This window comes from Tribolium madens, unplaced genomic scaffold, assembly GCF_015345945.1.
Source record: "Tribolium madens isolate multiple individuals breed KSU strain unplaced genomic scaffold, Tmad_KSU_1.1 Scaffold_71;HRSCAF=194;Tcas5.2_LG6, whole genome shotgun sequence".
Lineage (NCBI taxonomy): Eukaryota > Metazoa > Arthropoda > Insecta > Coleoptera > Tenebrionidae > Tribolium > Tribolium madens.
In genome coordinates, this window is record NW_025401041.1 from 5,569,767 (window position 1) to 5,589,658 (window position 19,892).

At 34.0% G+C, this 19,892-nt stretch overlaps 5 protein-coding genes across 5 annotated transcripts in view; 2 read left to right on the forward strand and 3 right to left on the reverse strand.

The window, feature by feature from the left end:
• LOC123008892 (putative fatty acyl-CoA reductase CG5065) overlaps positions 1–2,252 on the forward strand; it is a 7,170-nt gene extending 4,918 nt beyond the window's left edge. The window contains exons 5-7 of the mRNA XM_044404943.1: positions 1,372–1,608; positions 1,659–1,916; positions 1,964–2,252. Of these exons, the coding sequence (XP_044260878.1) occupies positions 1,372–1,608; positions 1,659–1,916; positions 1,964–2,057 (589 nt within the window). The 3' untranslated portion in view covers positions 2,058–2,252. The remainder of the gene's footprint in view (positions 1–1,371; positions 1,609–1,658; positions 1,917–1,963) is intronic.
• Positions 1–5,142, reverse strand: part of LOC123008891 — a 24,993-nt gene extending 19,851 nt beyond the window's left edge. Inside the window, exon 1 of the mRNA XM_044404942.1 lies at positions 4,331–5,142. The gene's annotated coding sequence lies outside the window, so the exon portion shown is untranslated. The remainder of the gene's footprint in view (positions 1–4,330) is intronic.
• Positions 4,390–7,397, forward strand: LOC123008893 (transcriptional repressor protein YY1-like). Its single transcript, XM_044404945.1, has 5 exons — positions 4,390–5,068; positions 6,335–6,520; positions 6,571–6,793; positions 6,845–6,964; positions 7,015–7,397. Exons 1-5 carry the CDS (start codon positions 4,618–4,620, stop codon positions 7,118–7,120), a joined length of 1,086 nt encoding a protein of 361 aa, XP_044260880.1. The 5' UTR covers positions 4,390–4,617; the 3' UTR covers positions 7,121–7,397.
• A 358-nt stretch (positions 7,398–7,755) lies between these two features.
• Positions 7,756–14,358, reverse strand: LOC123009319 (lamin Dm0-like). The gene is made up of 3 exons (XM_044405541.1): positions 13,593–14,358; positions 9,845–10,848; positions 7,756–8,279 (listed from the first exon to the last, which is right to left on the reverse strand). Exons 1-3 carry the CDS (start codon positions 14,226–14,228, stop codon positions 8,153–8,155), a joined length of 1,767 nt encoding a protein of 588 aa, XP_044261476.1. The 5' UTR covers positions 14,229–14,358; the 3' UTR covers positions 7,756–8,152.
• Positions 14,359–18,381: 4,023 nt separating this feature from the next.
• LOC123009322 (zinc transporter ZIP9) lies at positions 18,382–19,810 on the reverse strand. The gene is made up of 4 exons (XM_044405544.1): positions 19,555–19,810; positions 19,231–19,428; positions 18,841–19,180; positions 18,382–18,792 (listed from the first exon to the last, which is right to left on the reverse strand). The coding sequence occupies exons 1-4, from the start codon at positions 19,648–19,650 to the stop codon at positions 18,578–18,580; spliced, it is 849 nt and encodes a 282-aa protein (XP_044261479.1). The 5' UTR covers positions 19,651–19,810; the 3' UTR covers positions 18,382–18,577.
• Positions 19,811–19,892: the final 82 nt, after the last annotated feature.

Genomic DNA, 19,892 nt, shown 5'->3' on the forward strand with positions numbered 1-19,892 from the left:
ATTTTTCTGAATCACCTGGTATAATGTTCTAAATATATTAAAAATTTAATTTAGTTTCGTCTAAAAATACATAAACAAAATACAAGAGGTAAGATATTTTATGATTCATAGTGTATATTAAGAAATAGGTTTTGAAATTACACCATAAAGTGAAACGCCAGTTTTTATTCGAAAATTATATACAGAGCGTCTACAAAATTCCTTTTTTTATTTTTCTGAATAACCTGGTATAATGTTCTAAATATATTAAAAATTTAATTTAGTTTCGTTTAAAAATACATAAACAAAATATAAGAGGTAAGAAATTTTATTATTCATACTGTATATTAAGAAATAGGTTTTGAAATTACACAATAATGTGGAATTTTATACAGAGTGTATACAAAAATTTGTCCCAAGCGACAAAAGCATTGTAATATTTGGTTTTTCCTCATGTACATAAATCCATTAAAAAAATTGAAAATAGCTTACCACCAAAAACAAGCAAGAGTAAAGAATTTTATGATTCATACTGTATATTAAAAAATAGGTTTTGAAATTATACAATAATGTGAAATTTCGCCAGTTTTCTGACATAAAAATTTGATACAGAGCGTCTACAAAAAACTTATCCCGAGCGACAAAAACAAAGGTAATACTGTAAAAATGTCTTTTTTGATTTTTCTGAATCACCTTGTATACTCTCCTAAATCCATTAAAAAAATTAAAAATAATTTCGACCAAAAATACATAGGCAAAATACAAGAGGGAAGAAATTTTATGATTCTTGCTGTATATTAAAATTATATAAATAATATAAATTATACAATAATGCAAAATTTCGCCAATTTTCTTATGCGAAAATTTTATACAGAGCGTATACAAAAATTTGACCCAAGCGACAAAAATATTGTAACATATACCTAAATGTAGCTAAATCCATTAAAAAAATTAAAAATAGCTTACGACCAAAAATAAGCAAGAATTTTAGGATTCATACCATATATTAAAAAAAAAAATTGGTTTGGTTTATACAACAATGTAAATTTCGCCAGTTTTCTTATTCGAAAATTTTATACAAAGCGTCATCAAAAAAAAAACTTGCTCCAAAATCTAATGAACTAAATTCAAAAAAAATAGTTTTTGAAAAATCAAAAAACTCAAGTTACAGTAAATTGTCAGACTCCGATTTACATTTTGATCTACATATAGTATACAGAGTGTGCTTTAAAAATCTCGCAAAAGAAGTCTATAGTATAAAAATATAACTTTAACAATCAATTTTTAATGTTTCACCCTGTAGAAATTAAGAATGAAAAAAGTGCTTAATTCAGGTAGATTACAGATTGGCCAATTACAAGTCTCATTTTTGGCGCGCTTTTCAAATTTCAGAGTCCGCCGTGTGTATAACATGACCTCCTCCGACGAGCATTTAGTCACATTTCAGGATATAATCGAAATGGGCCAAAATATCATCAACACCAAAGTGGCCTTCGATTGGGTCTTGTGGTACCCTGGTGGTGGTATCACCAATTCCCGTCTTTGGCACAACATCCGATTTTACTTTTTCCAATTGCTTCCGGCCATTTTCGTCGACATAATTCTCATGTTGATCGGATTTCGACCATTGTGAGTACACGAAAAAATTCTTTTCCCTTTTTTATTTAAACCGGTTTTAGCCTCACACGAATCCAAAGAAAAATCAAACGCGGGTATCAAATTTTCGAGTATTATTCGAATCGCCGTTGGGATTTCCGAAAAGAAAGCGCTGACGTCATCAGGAAGTGGATGAACGAAACGGAACGAAAAGTGTTCAAAGTGGACGACGAAGGGCTGAATTATTACGATTATTTCGTTTCATGCACTCTAGGGGCGCGGAGGTATATCAGAAATGAGAAAGATGAGAATATACCAAATGCCCTGAGACGGATCAAAATGTAAGACAATGTTATTTTATTACTTGCTAATTGATTGTTTTAATTAGGATGTGGTTCGTCGACAAGATGTGCAAAATTTTAATCGTCGTTGGATTTTTTTATTACCTAATTAAAAAAATTTCAGGAATTTTTGGTATTTGATGGGAATAGTCTAGATACGGGGTTATTCAATTCAATTGTTAGTCTTTTTCTAGTGCATTGCTATTTATTTTATTGTTTTTGTTCAATATTTGGTCGTTTTCAGACCATTTTATTATTTTTTAGCGTTTATGATTAGAAGATAATTTGTATTTAAGTAACAACTGTATCGCCTTATCAATAAATTGATATAAAAACTACGGTGTTTTCTTTTAAAATATTAAATAAAAGTAAAAAAAATCAAAAATTTCCATTAATGTTAACTGAACGTTCATTGGATAGTGTCACTGTCAAGCCCTCTAATGTATTCCGTGTTGCCTACCTCATAAAATAACACAAAATGAGGAACCAAACGATTTTTACTCATTTACCTTGAGAATATAGTAATCAATAAAAATTAAAATCCTATAAAAATGTCATTTTTCGGTTATGCAATTTATTTTCAAAGTATCACCTTAAAAAAAAAAAATCGGTACAGGGTGCGCCACGTAAAGTAAGATACCAAGAACATGGAAAAGATGTTAAAAAAGTTTTATCTACAAAAAAGTTATGAAAGTTTAAATTTTGCACTTTGACTCTTTTTGTCTCTGTTGGAAATATAATTTTCCAAGTTTTTTTGCTACAAGCTATTAAAAAAAAAAATGAAGCTGCATCCTAAATTATAACCACTTTTAATGTTATTTGTGGCTTTTATTGACAAAATTTTTGTACCTTTAATAAATAATTATTAAAAAACATACAAGATCATTAGTATCATTAAATAGACAAAAAAAAATGTCAAATGACAAAAAATAAATGTCAAATTTTTTTGAGAGATAAATTTTTTTTAACAACTTTTCCATGTTTCTGGTATCTTATCTTATTTGAAATTTTTCTCAGGGACGCAAGTTCTGTGTTATTTGTGGCTTTTATTAGCAAAATTTTTGTACGTTTACTAAATAATTATAAAAAAAAACATATGTATACAAGATCATCAGTATCATTAAGTAGATAAAAAAATATCAAATGTCAAAAAATAAATGTCAAATAACTTTTATTATTATTTTATTGTTAAATAACTTTTAGTTATTAAGTAACTTCCGAATTTATTTTTATTCAAATTTTATATTGTTTATAATAATTATTTTTATTTTGTTTTAATTGTTTTTTTTTCTTTTGAGGTTAAGTTGAATAGCTTCAAGCTAGACTTCGCCTCCGCATCTTTGTATTACTTTTAATTCATTAATAAAGACCTTTATTAATCATTATTATTATTATTATAAATTTTTTTGACAGATAAAATTTTTTAGACATTTTTTCCATGTTCCTGGTATCTTATCTTACTTAAAATTTTTCTCTGGGGCGCAAATTCTGACACACCCTGTATAATACTAGCCTTTATAAAAATGTTTTATAGTGAGTTTTCACTTGAAGAAATTAAAAATTTTGCAGCACTAAAAAAAAACACATTTTTGATAAAAAGTTGTATTCTTGAAAAACGTCCAAACTTTTATAATACTTTACTATTTATCAATTAGTTAAAAAAAATAAATAGGTTAGGTAAAAAACATTTTGTTCTGTTTTCTGTTCACCTGGTATGTTCATTAAAAAAATTAAGTGCTTTAACATATTTTGCATGTCTTTCCACCTGTCAAAATGACAGATAATTAAAAAAATAGTAAACAATACATACGACATACGTTCGCATACTGTGAAACTCCTTTAAAATAAAAATATGATATATTTGTATTAGTGTATTCTTAAGAATCAAGAATTTGTTCGCAAAAATTAAGATTTTCATCAAATGTATAATTTCTAGTTTGTAAAATCCTCATATTTTCATATTTTTTCGAACTTCGATGTCTCTTCTTACACTTACTGTCACACTAGCAACTTTTTAGTGATTTAATCTTTTAATAAAAAAAATATTTTTTTTCATCTTTTACATACACTTGTTTCATTATGTTTTATCAATTGACACCTTTTTTACATAAATTATACAGTTACAACCACATTTTTTATGATTTAGCAGCAAATTTAACAAACAAGATAATTATTTTGAGTTTTTTTGTGTTATAAAGTCACTAAAAGAAAAATAAATAATCGATATGATTTGAGAGTTACAAGTGACGGTATCCGATGAACGCTTCTTGAGACCGTGAGCTTTATCAAATTACAGAAAACTATAATACCGGCGACGGCTTTTCTATGAAAAATTTCGAGTTTAGGGCATTTTTCATGGGAAAATAGTGTCGCGAGTGGTTAAATTTTTGAAAACAAGTGTGATAATTTCGTACCGTCGCGGCTGGTACCGTGTTAGTGACTCTCGTTCCGCTGTCCGCTAGATGTCGCTCTTTGGCGTAATTCCTCCCGTAATCTGCGACACACGTCCCGGCGTGGCTTCCTCGCGTCGCCCTCTCGCAAAACGGGCAAAAATCTCGTTAGTGTCTCGTAACTCGTGTGTAAAAATCCCTTGAACTTGAGAAATCATTGGTATCCCGTGTTTTCGCGACGCCATTGTTGTGTTAGTGCGTAGCCATCTTGGTGCGACCATCTTTTATAAACAAAAGCCAGCCCCGTTGTAATGGCGGACCACCAGAACATCATGTGCGAGGTGGAGATCCAGCCCGACATCCAGGAATGCGTCGAGATCGAATCCATGCCGGTGGACATTTCCGACACGGTCGAGACGATCGTGGAGTGCGGCGAGCCGATGATCTCGATGCAGGGCCTCGAGGGGCGCGACATCATCCTCGAGGCGCAGGAGGAGATCATCGACGACTCGGGCGACCCCCTCAACATCTACGACGTCCCGGTGCCGGACGCCGCCGACCTGTACGTGGAGGCGGCGCCGGGGCCCTCCAAGCGCCGCAAATCGCCCGCGAAGCGCGGGGTGTTGGCCCGGAGAGACAACGAGATGCTCCTAGGGGACGTGCACGAGACCAAGCCGCGCAAGTGGGAACAGAAGCAGGTGCAGATCAAGACGATGGAGGGCGAGTTCTCCGTCACGATGTGGGCCTCGGGGGCCAGCGACGGTAAGTCAAGGGGCACTACACACACACACACCGACCGCCATCACCGACAATTCTGCCATATTTTGTCATGGCCGATCTTATTTATTATGGTGGAACAGTATGGCGGACACAATCCAACCAACAAAATAACAAAAAAATCGGCATAAACGAATTCAGAGAAGTCGAATTTGACCCTTGGGGAGCCCCAATCGGGCCCCAATTCCTTTTTCAAGCCATTATCAGTGAAACAAACTTGACGTAAATGACCTTGAAGCGACCAGAAACTGCCCAAATTCTAATAAAAACACCACAAAACGCCCAATTGAGACAAAATAAATGTGGGGCAAGGCCGTTTTATTAATTCCGGATCAGATTTAGGTTAATTTTGGCTAAAATTAAGCCAGAATTCTAGTTTTTAGCGGCATCGTCTGTCTTAGTAACTTTCCTATTGCCAACCTTGTCCCCAAATCTCCAAAATTCCTAAGAACAATAAATCAACAATTTAACCACCAAAATAACAAGAAAATAGTCAAAAACGGCTCCAGGGAACTCAAATTTGACCCTCGAAGGCCCCTACTCGGGCCCCATTTTTTTTCAAGCCAAAATCTATGAAACAAAGCGACACAATAAAAACACCACGAAACGCCCAATTGAGACAAAATAAGTGTGAGGCAACGCTGTTTTATTAATTCCGGGTCAGATTTGAGCTAATTTTGGAGAAAATTAAACAAAAACTTGATTTTTTAGCCGCATTGTGTGCCTAGTAACTTCTATTGCCAACCTCGTCCGCAAAATTCCCAAACAAACATACACAGAGTGGACCAGAAAAACAGTATTTTTTTAATATGAGAATTCAAAATTAACCCCCCCTGACACTAAACCAAGCCCCAGTTTTTCAGTAAAACGAGACAGACCTGTTCTTCGTGACATCAAATACAGCCCCAATTACTTAACATTGAATAAAAGCACCACAAAACACTCAATTAAGTTAAAATAAATGTGGGGCAATGCCGTTTTATTAATTTTGCATCAGATTTAACCCGATTTTGGCAAAAATTTAGCCAAAATTCCATTTATTAGTCGCATCGTTTTAGTAACTTTGCTATTGCCAACCTTGTCCTCAAAATTACAAATATACACAAAGCGGACCAGAAATAAGAACCTTTATTGTAATAGTCCAAAATGAAGCCCCAGTTATTTTTTCAGTGATAAAAACGGAAATAATTGATTTTTCTCAGAGGGCGGGGTTTACGAGCACAGCGAGGCAAATAATGTATATTTTTTCAGATGAGGGTTCGAACCCGGAGCCCGACCCCGACTACACGGAGTACATGAGTGGGAAGAAGATCCCCGCCGACGGCATTCCCGGCCTTGACCTCTCCGACCCCAAACAATTGGCGGAATTCGCCCGGCCTGGCCTTAAGAGTCCCCGTGTGCGGCGGCCGAATCAAGACACCACTGATCGCACCATCGGTTTGCACACTCGGCTTCGCCTCGTGCGCTTTACTATGATTTTCTTGTAGCTTGTCCACACAAAGGTTGTAATAAAATGTTCCGAGACAACTCAGCGATGCGAAAACATTTACACACGCACGGACCTCGAGTGCACGTGTGCGCCGAGTGCGGCAAAGCCTTTGTAGAATCTAGTAAATTGAAACGTCATCAGTTGGTACACACGGGGGAAAAACCGTTTCAGTGTACGTTCGAGGGGTGCGGGAAGAGGTTTAGTCTCGATTTTAATTTAAGGTTATTTAAGGGGAAAATAAATGAAATAATTAATAATGAGCACTGTTGTAGGACTCATGTGAGGATACATACGGGTGATAGACCATACGTGTGCCCCTTTGACGGGTGCAATAAAAAATTCGCACAATCAACTAACTTAAAAAGTCATATTTTGACACATGCGAAAGCAAAGTAAGTATGAAAAGGCACTAGATTCAAATTCTAGGGATTTTCTCTTCCAGATCTAGGAATAATATGGCGCGAAATACGAGTAATATGCAAATGTTGCAGTCGCAATTCGTGCAAGTTGAAGTCACCGATCCTGAATATATTGTATATACGGATTAAGTTGGTGTTACTGACTGAAGTTCAAATCAAGTTATCCACGATTTCATTTTAAACCAAAACTGAATTAGTATTGTGCACACAATTCATTTTCTCAATTTTGCGACGAGTACAATGACTGAATTTTATTCAGGTATTTAGTTTGTTACGAAAAACAATATTTGTATGACTCTAAATTATTTATCCTAAGCGAGTTCTAAAATAAACTCAGTGAGTTGTTAAGAATATATCAACATCTTTTCCTAATGTACATAAGAAGTGAATAAATAATTTTCCAATATAGACGATTTTTATTGACGCACCCTGTAGATTTGGTGAGTCATGTCTAAATATAGATAATTAGGTCATGTTAAAAATTGCAGGAATCTGTAATTTATTAAAATGATTTGTTTAGGTCATTTCTAAAAATAACCTGCAATGTCAATGTATTTTGACGTTTCATTACGTCATTCATGCATAAACATGACATCAGCGCTAAATAGGTGCCAACTTGAGAAATAAAACACCTTGGTGAAAATATACTTTATTTAAATTTTAAAACGTGTGAAAACTCTTTCACCTACATTAAAGCTTACGAACATGCACGAAATACAAAAAATATAAGGCACAAATTGACAAATTAGGAAAAAACAAAAAACCCTAGATTAGAGAATTTATTTGAACACAGAAAAAATACAAAAGGAATCCATGAACTTACAATTAAACCCGGAACGAACAATTCCTTGGTATAAAAAATGCTTAGTTTTAATATAAAAGAGAAAAAAACACGCTCTTACAAACTCCACAAAGTTTGAAGAACATCACCTAATACTTATATAAATTAAAAAATATATATATAAAAAGTCTCTAGCTTTAACAAAACTCTATGAAGACAATTATTTCCTTAAAATAAAACACTAGTGGCCCCCATTCGACACGTTCATCTGACCGATAAGTCGGATAAAAATCTCAAAAGTCGGCCATGAAACGAGGCCGTCTTAGTCTCGCGACAAAAAGACGAAAATGGCACCGTTTCGCCCTCTAGTGGTGGACTTTTCACATTATTCGGCACTTCTCCTCGCCTTGGGGATCCCCGTATTGGTGATGCAACTCTTCAGAACCGAGAAAACCTCCCGCCATTTCTCTATGCCTTAAAACCGAACTCGAGAGCTGCCTTTTTACTCTACAAAAGAAAAACAAAAGACGGTCGTGTTATCAGGTGGTGAATGTTAAAATAAACAATTCACACTTTCGTATTGGTAGTTTATTCATTTAAAGATTATCATAAAATATATATAGAACTCACTCTATAATTATTATATTAATACAAAATATTGGATTATTACGTAAGATAATACATTAGTTTTATGCTAAACACCAGATTTGGTTTCTAAACATACACGAAACACGCTGCTGACCAATCATTTATTTTTATCGACTAGGAACAACATTCAAATATTTGGACTAGTTAGCTGCGAAAAACAAAAAACAAAACAAAAACATTTGCTTATGACAACCTTCACTATGTGACTAGATTATTTTTTCGATCAAAACCAGAAAACCACTCTGGATATGAGTCAAGTTTAGGCCAGACCATATTTTTTTTTTTTTTGTAACAGGGTGGATAAGAAACTAGCACCTTTGTTATAACTTTGAACCTAATCACAGGGCAATTATAAAATTTTGATGCTTTATATAAGCGATAAAGAGACAGTGTCACTAAAGTAGTCTCTTTTTGGTTTTGAAATAAAGTATGTAACAATATAAAAAAAATATGATTTAGAAATAATTCACATGTCACATTTTTGTAATTTTATTTATGACACAATTGCCAACTGAAACTTCCAAAACTAAAACAATTATTAATTTATTACAGATTTTAATAAGACAAAACATTATAACCCAGCCTACTCTAATACGATTTTGAAAAACTGTCTATTATGATACTTAATAAAAATTTCATAGAAAACAAAAAAATACTTTAGTTTTTTTAATAAATAAATAGCAAAAATGGCAACTTAAGTTTTTTTCTAGTTGTTAAAATTGTCTTTTCTATATTTGACTCAAAAACGGTTTAGTGGGTATGTATTGAAAAATAACTAAAAGTTCCCAAATTAATTTCTTATAACCGTCATTTCTTGTAAAAAATATTTACTAATAATTAGAATTTTTTTAAATGTTTCTATAAAATTTTAAAAGTTAGAAAAATGTGTGTCCCCAAGGTATAGGCACATATTTCCGACCCAGACTGTATAATACTGTCTAAAATGTTACCAACCAAAAATGCCAACGTGACGTTACAAAAATCACTGTTCAATTTTGAAATCTTGTCAACTTTATTTTCAAATCACAGCCCACTATTTGACACTCTCAAAATGTCAAAAGGTACGTAAATTTTGCATATGAAGCAATCAAATTGAACTTAATTTAATACCAACCCGACGTAACAAAAAACACTGCCTCTTTTTTTTCAACCAATTCCAATCAAAGTGCCTGTGTTTGCATCTCATACAAGCTTGCCAACTTAGTTATTAAACACAGCCTACTATCTCATTATCTTAAAACGTCCAAAATGGACTAAAAAACATGTCGCCCGAAATGAATCATTCAGAAACCAAATCTTTCTCTTAAGTAGAAGCGCCTGATAGTAATAATAGGTGCACTTACAAGAATCGTGTTACTTAACCAAGATGGTAAATAATTTTTTAGCGTCTAAAAAACCTGGAATAACCAGAACTATGCACTAACCTTTCAGACACCGCGACTTCATCTCCGTTATTATTGTAAACCGTTGTGGTCATATTATCCGCAATCATCCATTTTTGTCCCTTCATCACCAGATTCGTAGGCGGTTCATGTTCTTTATTCTGATCAGCTGACCAGATCGTCACGTGACCATTTGGTTCAATTTTCAACGATCGATGAAACTTGTATAAAGTTTCATTATCGCCAGCTTTACGAATAATCGTCCAACCGCCGAGCGCCACCTCTTGGTTGCTTTTATTATGAAGCTTGACAAATTTGCCCTCGGCATCCACCTCGGCCACCTCAATCTCGCCCTTTGAGCTGCTATTCACACTAAAATCGCTCAAACTCTGCTCGTGGCTCTCTTCCAATAACGTTCGCTTTCGTTTAGCCCCCACGCGGACTGGGGTGCGTCTCTGGGAGCTTCCCCGAGCCACCGGATGCGCCTCGGGGGTTCCATGAGGGGTGATATTCAAACGCGCCTCTTCGCTCTCGAGTAGTTTCCGGTAGGCGGCGATTTCCGTATCAAGACTCACTTTGATATCCATCAAATCTTGATATTCTTGAAGCTGATTGGCCATTTCTTCTCTCAATTTTGTTAAGTCGTTCTCCAAGGCGGCTAGATCTTCAGCATGGCGCATTCGTTCATTTTCGAGGAGTTTTTCGAGGTCACGACACCGATTTTGCAACGATGCATTTTCACTCTCGAGTTCGGTGAGTTTACTCGTGAGTGTGTCGATGCGATTCCGGACTTGGCGGAGTTCGTTGAGGGCCGTTCCGGCAGAGGATGAGTGACGATTGGCGGCGTCTTGGAGATTTTTGATTTTTGTCTCGTAGAGCATTTCGATTTCTTGACGATTGTTCGCCATTTGACCTTCGTATTGGTCGCGGAGCTCCTGGAGGGCTTCCTGGAGCTTCGCTTCGTACTTTTCGGCGAGGCGGCCGTCAATCTCGCTGATTTCCACCTGGCGGCGGGTGCGGGTGTCCGAAATCTCCTTCTGGAAGATCTGCAAAAGAAACCAAACAATTTTAACAACAAATTCTAAAAAAAATATTCACAATTCCCGCAAAAACATTTTTTTTGACATTTATGTCACTGTTGCCAACTAAAATGTCAAAAACCAAAATATTACTATTAAAATCGTTCAATATAAATTTCTGTAACGAGATTTTAAAACACTGTTTTCTCTCCACACAAAAAACAATTACCCGTCTCGATTTTGTCACTTGTCAAATGTCTTTAAGTATTAGAATTTACAGAGTGGCCTGTACATTGAGTGCAAAAAAAACGCAAATTGTCAAAAACAAATTTGATAAATTTTTCAGAGATTTACATAATGTGAAAAAAGTTGTTCACAAAAAAGTTAGAAAAAAAAAGAAATGTCTTATTTGGTAGTCTTGCCAGTGCAATGTCATAGTCAGTGTTAAAAAAGAAATGGAAAAACATGGAAAAACTTATTTAATTTATTATGAAATTGTGAATTGTGACAAAGACAACGTCAAAAATTTGGTATTTATTAATACGTCAAATTACATTATAAAAAAAATCAATTTGCGTTTTTTCTGCACTCAAGTGTATCTTTAAAATTAAGTTGGCGAAATTGAATGATGTAGTAATGTATCTATGTTTTTCGATGTTGTCAACAAAAAAAAAAAAAAACAAATTTTCCTATCATTTCTTGTACGTTTTTAATAAAATTTGGCATAGAAATACAAAATGAACGCCAATGAGTAATACCAACACGTAAAAACTGAATTTCTCTTTATCAAAATAGCACAATTTTTACATTTCCCAGAAAACTTCTCAGATATATTTTTTAAGAAGCAACAAAGAAAAACAAAAATGTAAAAATGTTATCTAATCTTGGAGATTTCCTAATTTTATAACGTTTTTGTAAAATTTTATCCAAAATTTCAAAATTCAGATTGCCAATTGTCTATAGTTTTATTTATAAATGCTGCACATGGAGTAATTGACAGATTGACATTGACAGCACTGCCAACTTAAACAATAATTGTTGATCACCCTGTATATTTTATAAATACGAAGCGCAATTTTTTATTGTAATAAAAACAAGGTGAAACATAAAATTAGGTTAAAACCTTGGCAATTTCACTGTATTTATTGCCGTCTGTGACATCACTTTTCACATAAATCGATTAAAATATGAATAAAATGACAATTTTTTATAACACAAAATGTTCAGTTTTTTTCAAAAAACAGTGCAATAAATTCCATTTTTGTCAATTGTAGTGTAAATAAATAAATTAACGCAATATTTACAGACGAATAAGTTCTTATCAGCGCTGAGTCTAATCAATTTCAAATAAAATTCCAAACGTTTTAAACTTCAATGAAATGTCCTAGAATTTTAATGTTGTGTAAAAAATAGAATGCTAAATCAAATATTTGGACATGATGTCATCTTTAAATATTACAAGATTCAAATTATTTCATTCTTCGTTTTTGGTGTGTGTAAAAAACAGTTTGTAAACTCTGAAACATGTGTGTAATAAAGGTGTAAATAAAAAGTGTAGGCGTGGCCTCGTTATTTAACCATAAATCATTGCTTCTTATTTCTTTGAAAATTACTCTGAAAGAAAGTGATGTCAAGGTTACCACACCGATGCAACGAAATGTCCCAATCAAGCATAATCTTATCAAAAACGTTACTTTAACCACTTCCTCAATTAATAAAAAAATCACGTGTGGTCTTTACGAAAAAAATAAAAATAAATTATGACATCACTGCGACGAACCCATCGACCGTAAAGTGACGTCATGTACCAGTCGTCGCTTCAGGGGGAGACAAAAATAGACACACAGTGTACACAAGAGATAAAACGCTAATAATAAAAAAGATAAATTATCAGAAAGGGTTACACAATAGTGATGAGGAAAATAAGCGAAATTAGAAATTGGGTATTTTTATGAATTAGATCATGTCAAAACCTTGAAGTCGGTCAATTTATCGCTGTCTGACACAGTTTCAGTTTACCACCAAAAGAAATTTTATTTTTAATTTAAAAAACAGTGTTTAAAGTCACATCCTGGGAAGGGTTGCCAACACATGAAGTGTCACTTGTCAAATTTCTGAAAATATTTTCTGATTTCATGAATAAAAGGTCATGTGTGGGACTAATTTACATAAAATTGCCATAAACATCGATTATAGAAAATCTAACAAAAAATATTTGAACTTCTAAGAATTCAAAACTGTCAACTTTTAAAAAACTGTGGCTGATAAATAATGAGAAAAAATCGAATGCACTTCAACCTTGAAATATTCAAAGCTATTTAAATTGTTGACACAATTATTTCTACTTGGAATTCAATAAAAATTCATTAATTTCCATTTTTGGTCACCGGTACCAACCTACGAAAAAATCGTCTAAATTGTGACGAAATTATTACAAAAATCTCAAGAATGTGACCGGAAACGTTATGACTAAATCAGGACGTGACTGTTTTAGTAAAAAAACACTAGAAATTTATAAAAAATTAAAAAATTGTCCCTAAAAGTGTGAGAAACCCAGGCGGCTGGGTCCAGTTTGGCCAACACAAACGGCGACAGGTGCATGTCACATGTGACTCAAACTCTCGTTTTAAGTGTTTTGGGCCCCCTACTTGGCGTCTTGGCGGGAGAAACGGTAAGTGTGACTTATCCCCCAACTTTTGCATGTATTTTTTGCAAAAAATTCGACATTTTTATTGCAAATTATTATAATTTGCACGAAACACATAGCCTACCTGATCCTTAAACGACAGTTCCTCCCTCAAAGTCTGGTTGTGATTTTCGACATCCACCCTCGCTAGAGACTCCTCCTCAAGCTGCTTCCTCAACTCCTCGCACTGCTTCCTCAACTTGTCCCTTTCCTTCTCCAGGTCTTTGAGGTCGTTGATGGCCTTTTTGGCGTCGGCGTTGGCTTGGTTGTACTTGATTTGCAACTCGTTGCATCTTGTTTCCCAAATTCGGGCCGAATTCTCAGCCAACACCAACTCTTTGCTCTTTTTCGTCAAATCGGCTTTGAGCTCCTCGTTTTCGTCCCATAGTCGTTTCGTGTCAATTTCCAGCTTGGCCTTCTCCCTGAATGTCTCATCTAGGAGTTTCCTCGCCTCTGAGAGCTCATTATCATACATCGACTTGATGTCTGTGACTTGCCGGGTGACTGTCTCGTGTGTTTTCTGCACTTCGCGGGTCAAACGGCTGTTTTCGCCCTCCAGGTACCGCACCCGGTCGATGTAGGTGGCCAAACGGTCGTTGAGGTTCTGCAAATCGGCCTTTTCCTGCATGCGGGAGTGACGCGTGGGGCTCAAGGGGCTGGAGGGACGCACCGGCACCGATTGCGATGCCGGCGTCGAGCTCTTTTTCGATTTTGATGCCATAGCACACTTTGCACAATCACCAAACACTCAATTTGAACGGTTTTGAGAGAAATGCGGACGAGGTTGATACAAACTATCACGACTATTTTTGGCTGATGATAGGAGAGTCGCCGATGAGCGTGTTAACGGTTTTATACAGTAAAATGTAAATAGGTGGGGCAAAATTACAGGAAACTGTAATGGCATCGACTAGCTACTCGCCGCCAGAGGCGCTGCTACTTTTACATCATAATGAACCAAGATTTAAAATTGTTTCATACAGGGTGATTCTTAAATAGACCGACAAAATTTTATCCTTGGTAGTATCAAATGAGAACATGCTGGAAAAAATATTTAAAAAATTCTTTGTTTAAACGTTCTTCAAATAAAATTTATTAAATTTATTTTCAAAGTAAAGCGTACGCCACTGATGTGTTAGCACAGGTAGTGGTAACCATAGTATTAAAGTACTTGACTATTGCAACAATTCATAAACGCCGTAAGTGGCACGGATCAAGGGGGTTTTGCCCCTAAAAGGTATAAACATAAAAAGGGTAAAGTTTGTCTCCATTTATTCTGAGGAAGATGTGATAAAATTTTGTCGGTCTATTTAAGAATCACCCTGTATAACGTTTCTTACATTTCTAGAGGTCTTAAAGAAGGAGAGCTCAATTTTGTCCAAAACAGCAAAACGTAGTTTTATCCGACGTAAAAACATCCAAAGTATTGTCGTATCAACAAGAAATTACTCCCTAGGATTTAGGAATATTTCTGAAAAGGTTGCCATAAATTTGGTTAGGTTGGTTTCTGGTGACAAACAAAAGATATCGTAACTAGTGTCAAAATTTAGGTTAAGTCACCTGTCAGCTTATATGGATAATTCAATTGATAGTTGACAGCAAACGTCAACCGACAACAACAAGGAGTAACCAACCTTAAGCATATAAAACTACTTCTGAAATTTCTAGTTACAAACAACATAAAAAACGTAATTTTCCTAAAATTTCAAATCCTAGGTGGTAATTTCTTGTTGACAAATCTGTATATTTGTTGGTGTTCTTTGCAGTACCAACCTGATAACAAAATTACCAAGTAGTTTTTATGAATTTTATAAAGTAGTTTTTCTTAATTTAATGCAATTTTTTATGACAACAGACGGTATAATTTGCTGTTTTTTATACAGTTGTTCGATATCAGTCAATTTTTCTATTTATTCTTGCGCAGGGGCCATGTCTGTCAATGCTGCCAACACCCAAACAACATCATTTTACGTTGGATTATTTTACGTTGGATACTTTTACTTTGGATAAAATTACTTTGGACAATTTTGTATGCGTCCCTTAAAGACTCAAAAAAGTGCATCAAACGTTATTGGGTCAAGTTTAAAAAGTTACGAATTTTTGGGTTTAAGTAGTAGAATCGTAAAAATAATCAATTTACCTTAAATTGTAAAAACGCTTGAAATATGGTTTTCTAGACGTAAAATTACGCGCTGAACACGATGCAATAAGTTAAAATACTCCACGATGTATAGTTTTTGAGATATTGAGTAATAAAGTTAAGAATAAGGCTAGAAGCATCCGAGTTTGACCAAAAAATCATTTTTTTTTATTGTTATGAAAAACTAGTACTAAACACTAAACACTCTCATAACTATAGCACCACTTAATTTTTTTTAAATCTTAGCACTTTTAAAACGGTTATTTAAGGAATATTAATTTCAAAAGATGGAATATGATTCAATATTTATTGTACCAGAATATTAAAAAATTAAACATGTAGTTGTAGGAAAAAACAAATTTTCCTTGGTGCATAACAATAGCACTACATAAAATTTAAATTAAAAATGGCATTTATAAAGTTTATATTCTTAATTTAATAATGAGTGACTCCTCCATTTTAACAAATGACCTCAAAAGTTCTGCTAAGCATACTTTCAAACTCAATTTAGAATTTAATCTTGATGATGAACAAGAACTTTTTAAAACAGGTCGGAATGCTTTATCATAGAAAGAGACAATGCCTTATGTGCGTATGTAAGTAGTTATGAGAGATTCAACATAGGCAACCAACTAAACTAAGATGTAGAAATTTAAATTTTTCCCCTCATGGTTCTAACCAGCTAAAAATCCCTAGAAAACACTGGTGAGTGGCAAACTTCGACCATATATTAGAACAAGAAGTAAGGAAGAGTAAGCATCCTCTTGCCCCTCACTCCTCTTGTCCATACATGTTGGCTTCAAACAAACTGCCTACAAACTCGCTTGATGCCCAGTCTATCTAAAATATGGTCGAAGGTGGCAAAGCAAGAGTAAATGTAGCGCGTATATACAGGTTGCGCCAAAATTTTCAAGTAAGGTAAGATACCAAGAAAATGAAAAAAATGTTTACAAAATTCTATCTGTCAAAAAATTTTGACATTTGGCATTTTTTTATATCTATTTAATGATACTGATGATCTTGTATGTTTTTTTTACAATTATTTAGTAAAAGTACAAAAAATTTGCCAATAAAAACCACAAATAACATTGAACAGAGTTACAATTTAGGATACAGCTTCCTTGTTTCCTCTTTTAATGGCCTATAGCAAAAAAATTAGAAAATTATTTTTCCAACAGAAATAAATAGAGACAAAGTGCAAACTTTAAACCCTCATAACTTCGAAATTTTTATAGATAAAATTTTTTTAACATTTTTTCCATATTCCTGGTATCTTACCTTATATGGCATTTTTCTCTGGGGCGCGAGTTCTGGCGTACCCTGTATGATTTTAAATTTCAAATAGTGAGTTAGGTCAATTATCGCAAGTTTGTATTTTTTGCTTGTATTATATTTTATTACATCTTTTTAGTGATTTCGAGCCATCAGTTGCATTAACACATGCATGTCATCGCTCATCTGTCATTTCTTTGGTTGAGCGCGAATTTTAAACTAATGAAATTTTTATTCAAATACTTTTATCGTGTTAAAGACAATCTCCTGGGTATACAAAATTACGTTGCACAAGTTTTTGTTAAACAACTATCCCTGGATTCTCAAAACATTTGAATTTGTTCATTATTAACCTAGGTTAATAATTGAAAAAATTATTAACCACTAATAGAGAAATTCAACTTCTCAGTTGGCTAGGAGACGCAATAATTGTCAACTTCACAGCTAATAGTGGAAAAACACAGTTTTTACACAGGGTTGAAAATTTGCTTCATATGATACACGCTAGTCCACTTTGTGGATGCCCATAAGGACCTTGTACGAATTTGTTTGGGCGAAATCGTATATATAAGTTTGTTGAAGTGGCCCAACAGAAAAACAAGGACAAAAAGTGTTTTTAAAAGGTGAATTAAAAATTAAAAGGTAAATGGTCTTAGAGAAACGGTAAAAAGGCGAATTTTAACCTTTAAGCAAGGTACCTTAAAAATCAGGTAGATTTGATAAAAAATATGATGTTGTCTGAAGGGACTAACAAGAAAAAAATGTCTTTAACACAGGGCAAAATCCTTAAAATGTTGCTTTTTAGATATACCTTTAAAAACAGGGCTGTACAAACTTCAAAACAGGGTAAAATCTTTGAAAAACGTTAATTTTTAAAAGGTCGTTAAAAAGAGGGGTAAAATGCTTAAAAATCAAAGTATTCTGAGAGAGCCTTACTAGTAGTGAAGTTACAGTGGAATTTATTTTTTATATATTTTTGACAGAAATTTTCTCACTATTTATCGTAGAACACTGATCTTTTTTGTGTATAATAGAAAATTAAATTTTCTTTCCAACGGTGCCAAACATAAAAGATTATCACCAATAAGTCCGGAGTTATTGGCAATTAACCGCTCCGGGTGCCAAAAATTGACCAAAATATCGATAAAAATCAAAAAAAATTCCAACTTGAAAATTGCTCCATATAACGTTTTTTACATTTCTAAAGATCTTAAAAACTCAAAAGGTGCATAAAACGTTATTAGGTCAAGTTTAAAAAATTACGAATTTTTTGGGTTTTTAAAGGCAGTAAAATCATAAAAATAGTCAATTTATCTTAACAAGTTGAAATACTCTACGATGCATACTTTTTAAATCTTGATAATGAACAATTTTTTATTCATTTTTTTTAATTGTTGATTTAACACGTAAATTCAAGCATGTAATTTTTTGGATTTTATTGTTTTTGAAATAAGACATTAAACAAATAATAATTTATTTTATTTCACAGTTATTTAACACAACATATTGTGCAATACAAGAAAAAGCAAATCGTTATGCAATCACATGTAACAAAGAATAGACTTAAAATCCCGTAAGAACTACTAAAATGTTTTTTTATACAAAATAAAATAATAAATTATGACATTTATTCGAAAATAAATACTATAAAAATTTGTTCAATGATGATGTCCCACAGTCAAAAGTAGCGGAGTCAAACACCCCACAACCAAACAGATGAGTTCTAGTGTTTTCAATGATTGTGAACTAGTTTTCCCGCTTTCTAAACTTTGAAGTTTCGAATAGGAATGATGTGAAGTTTGCGTCAATTCGGCCAAGACGTGTACAGTGGCGACGTAAAGGAATGTACCAGCGGAAAACAACATTGCAATACCTTTGAAAGTGTAAAAATGAGACAAAATTGCATATTTTTTTGACTTACCAGTTGCATTGAGCGAAGTTAAAGTCTCTTTCTGCTTCTGTCCAATACCGAAATAAGTACAAACGGCCAAAACAGGCGCCGCTAGTGAAAACACCAATAGATGTTTTCTAATTCTTTGTCGATCGATTCCTTCGTGAAGCAAAAATGTGACTAGACCGAAAGCCGCCGGCGCTTTATGCAACATAATTGCCAAAAAAACGATTATTTCGACGTCGGCATGACTGGTTGTGGCGGCAGCCCCTAATGCTACACCGTCAGCAGCCGCATGGACCACTAAACCAATAGTGGCAGTAATATTGCGTTCGGAAGGATTCAAATTTTCATTTTTCCGTTGTGAAATCTACAATTTTTAAACAGTTGCTTGGATTTTTACCAGATTTTTGCACTCACTTGATCCACCATCAACATAAAAATGAAACCTAACACTAGACTAATTCCGATGACTGAAAGTACGTCTTTTTCGTGATTATTTTGAGGTTCTTTGAGCTGTTCACTGAGTAATGAACGGACTCCTTCGGGGATAATCACAACCAAAGCTGTTCCGACCAAAAGACCCGCCCCAAAAGCCGTAATTCGCTTCAATTTGTCCTAAAAGATATGAAAATGTTAGCGCCATCTGGTGGCAATTTATGGACAAAAGTCCGGCCTTAAGAAACAAGTTTTACTCGAATTGAATAAAACGGGAAAAAAGGGTGACAAAATGAAAATTCTTACCTCGGAAAAACTGAAAAATAGTGGAATTGAACCAGCAAGGAATGATCCTATTAGCATAACCAGTATTAACGCTATTAACATAAATGTTTCTTCCATTTTTATGTACTACCTCTCACTGTTGTGCAATTTTAAATCGTATTTAATGTATCTTATTTTAAAATGCATACGTATCACAATAAATTACTTTCAACATAAACAATTTTTTCTAAATAAACTTTCCTAACCTAGAAATTTGCTTATCTGACATTTGACGTGTAAAGGTAGCTCATTCCGGATACAGGACTTGGCGTCGAAACTGTCAAGTGAGCAATTTTTTCAATGGAGATTAAAGAAACAAT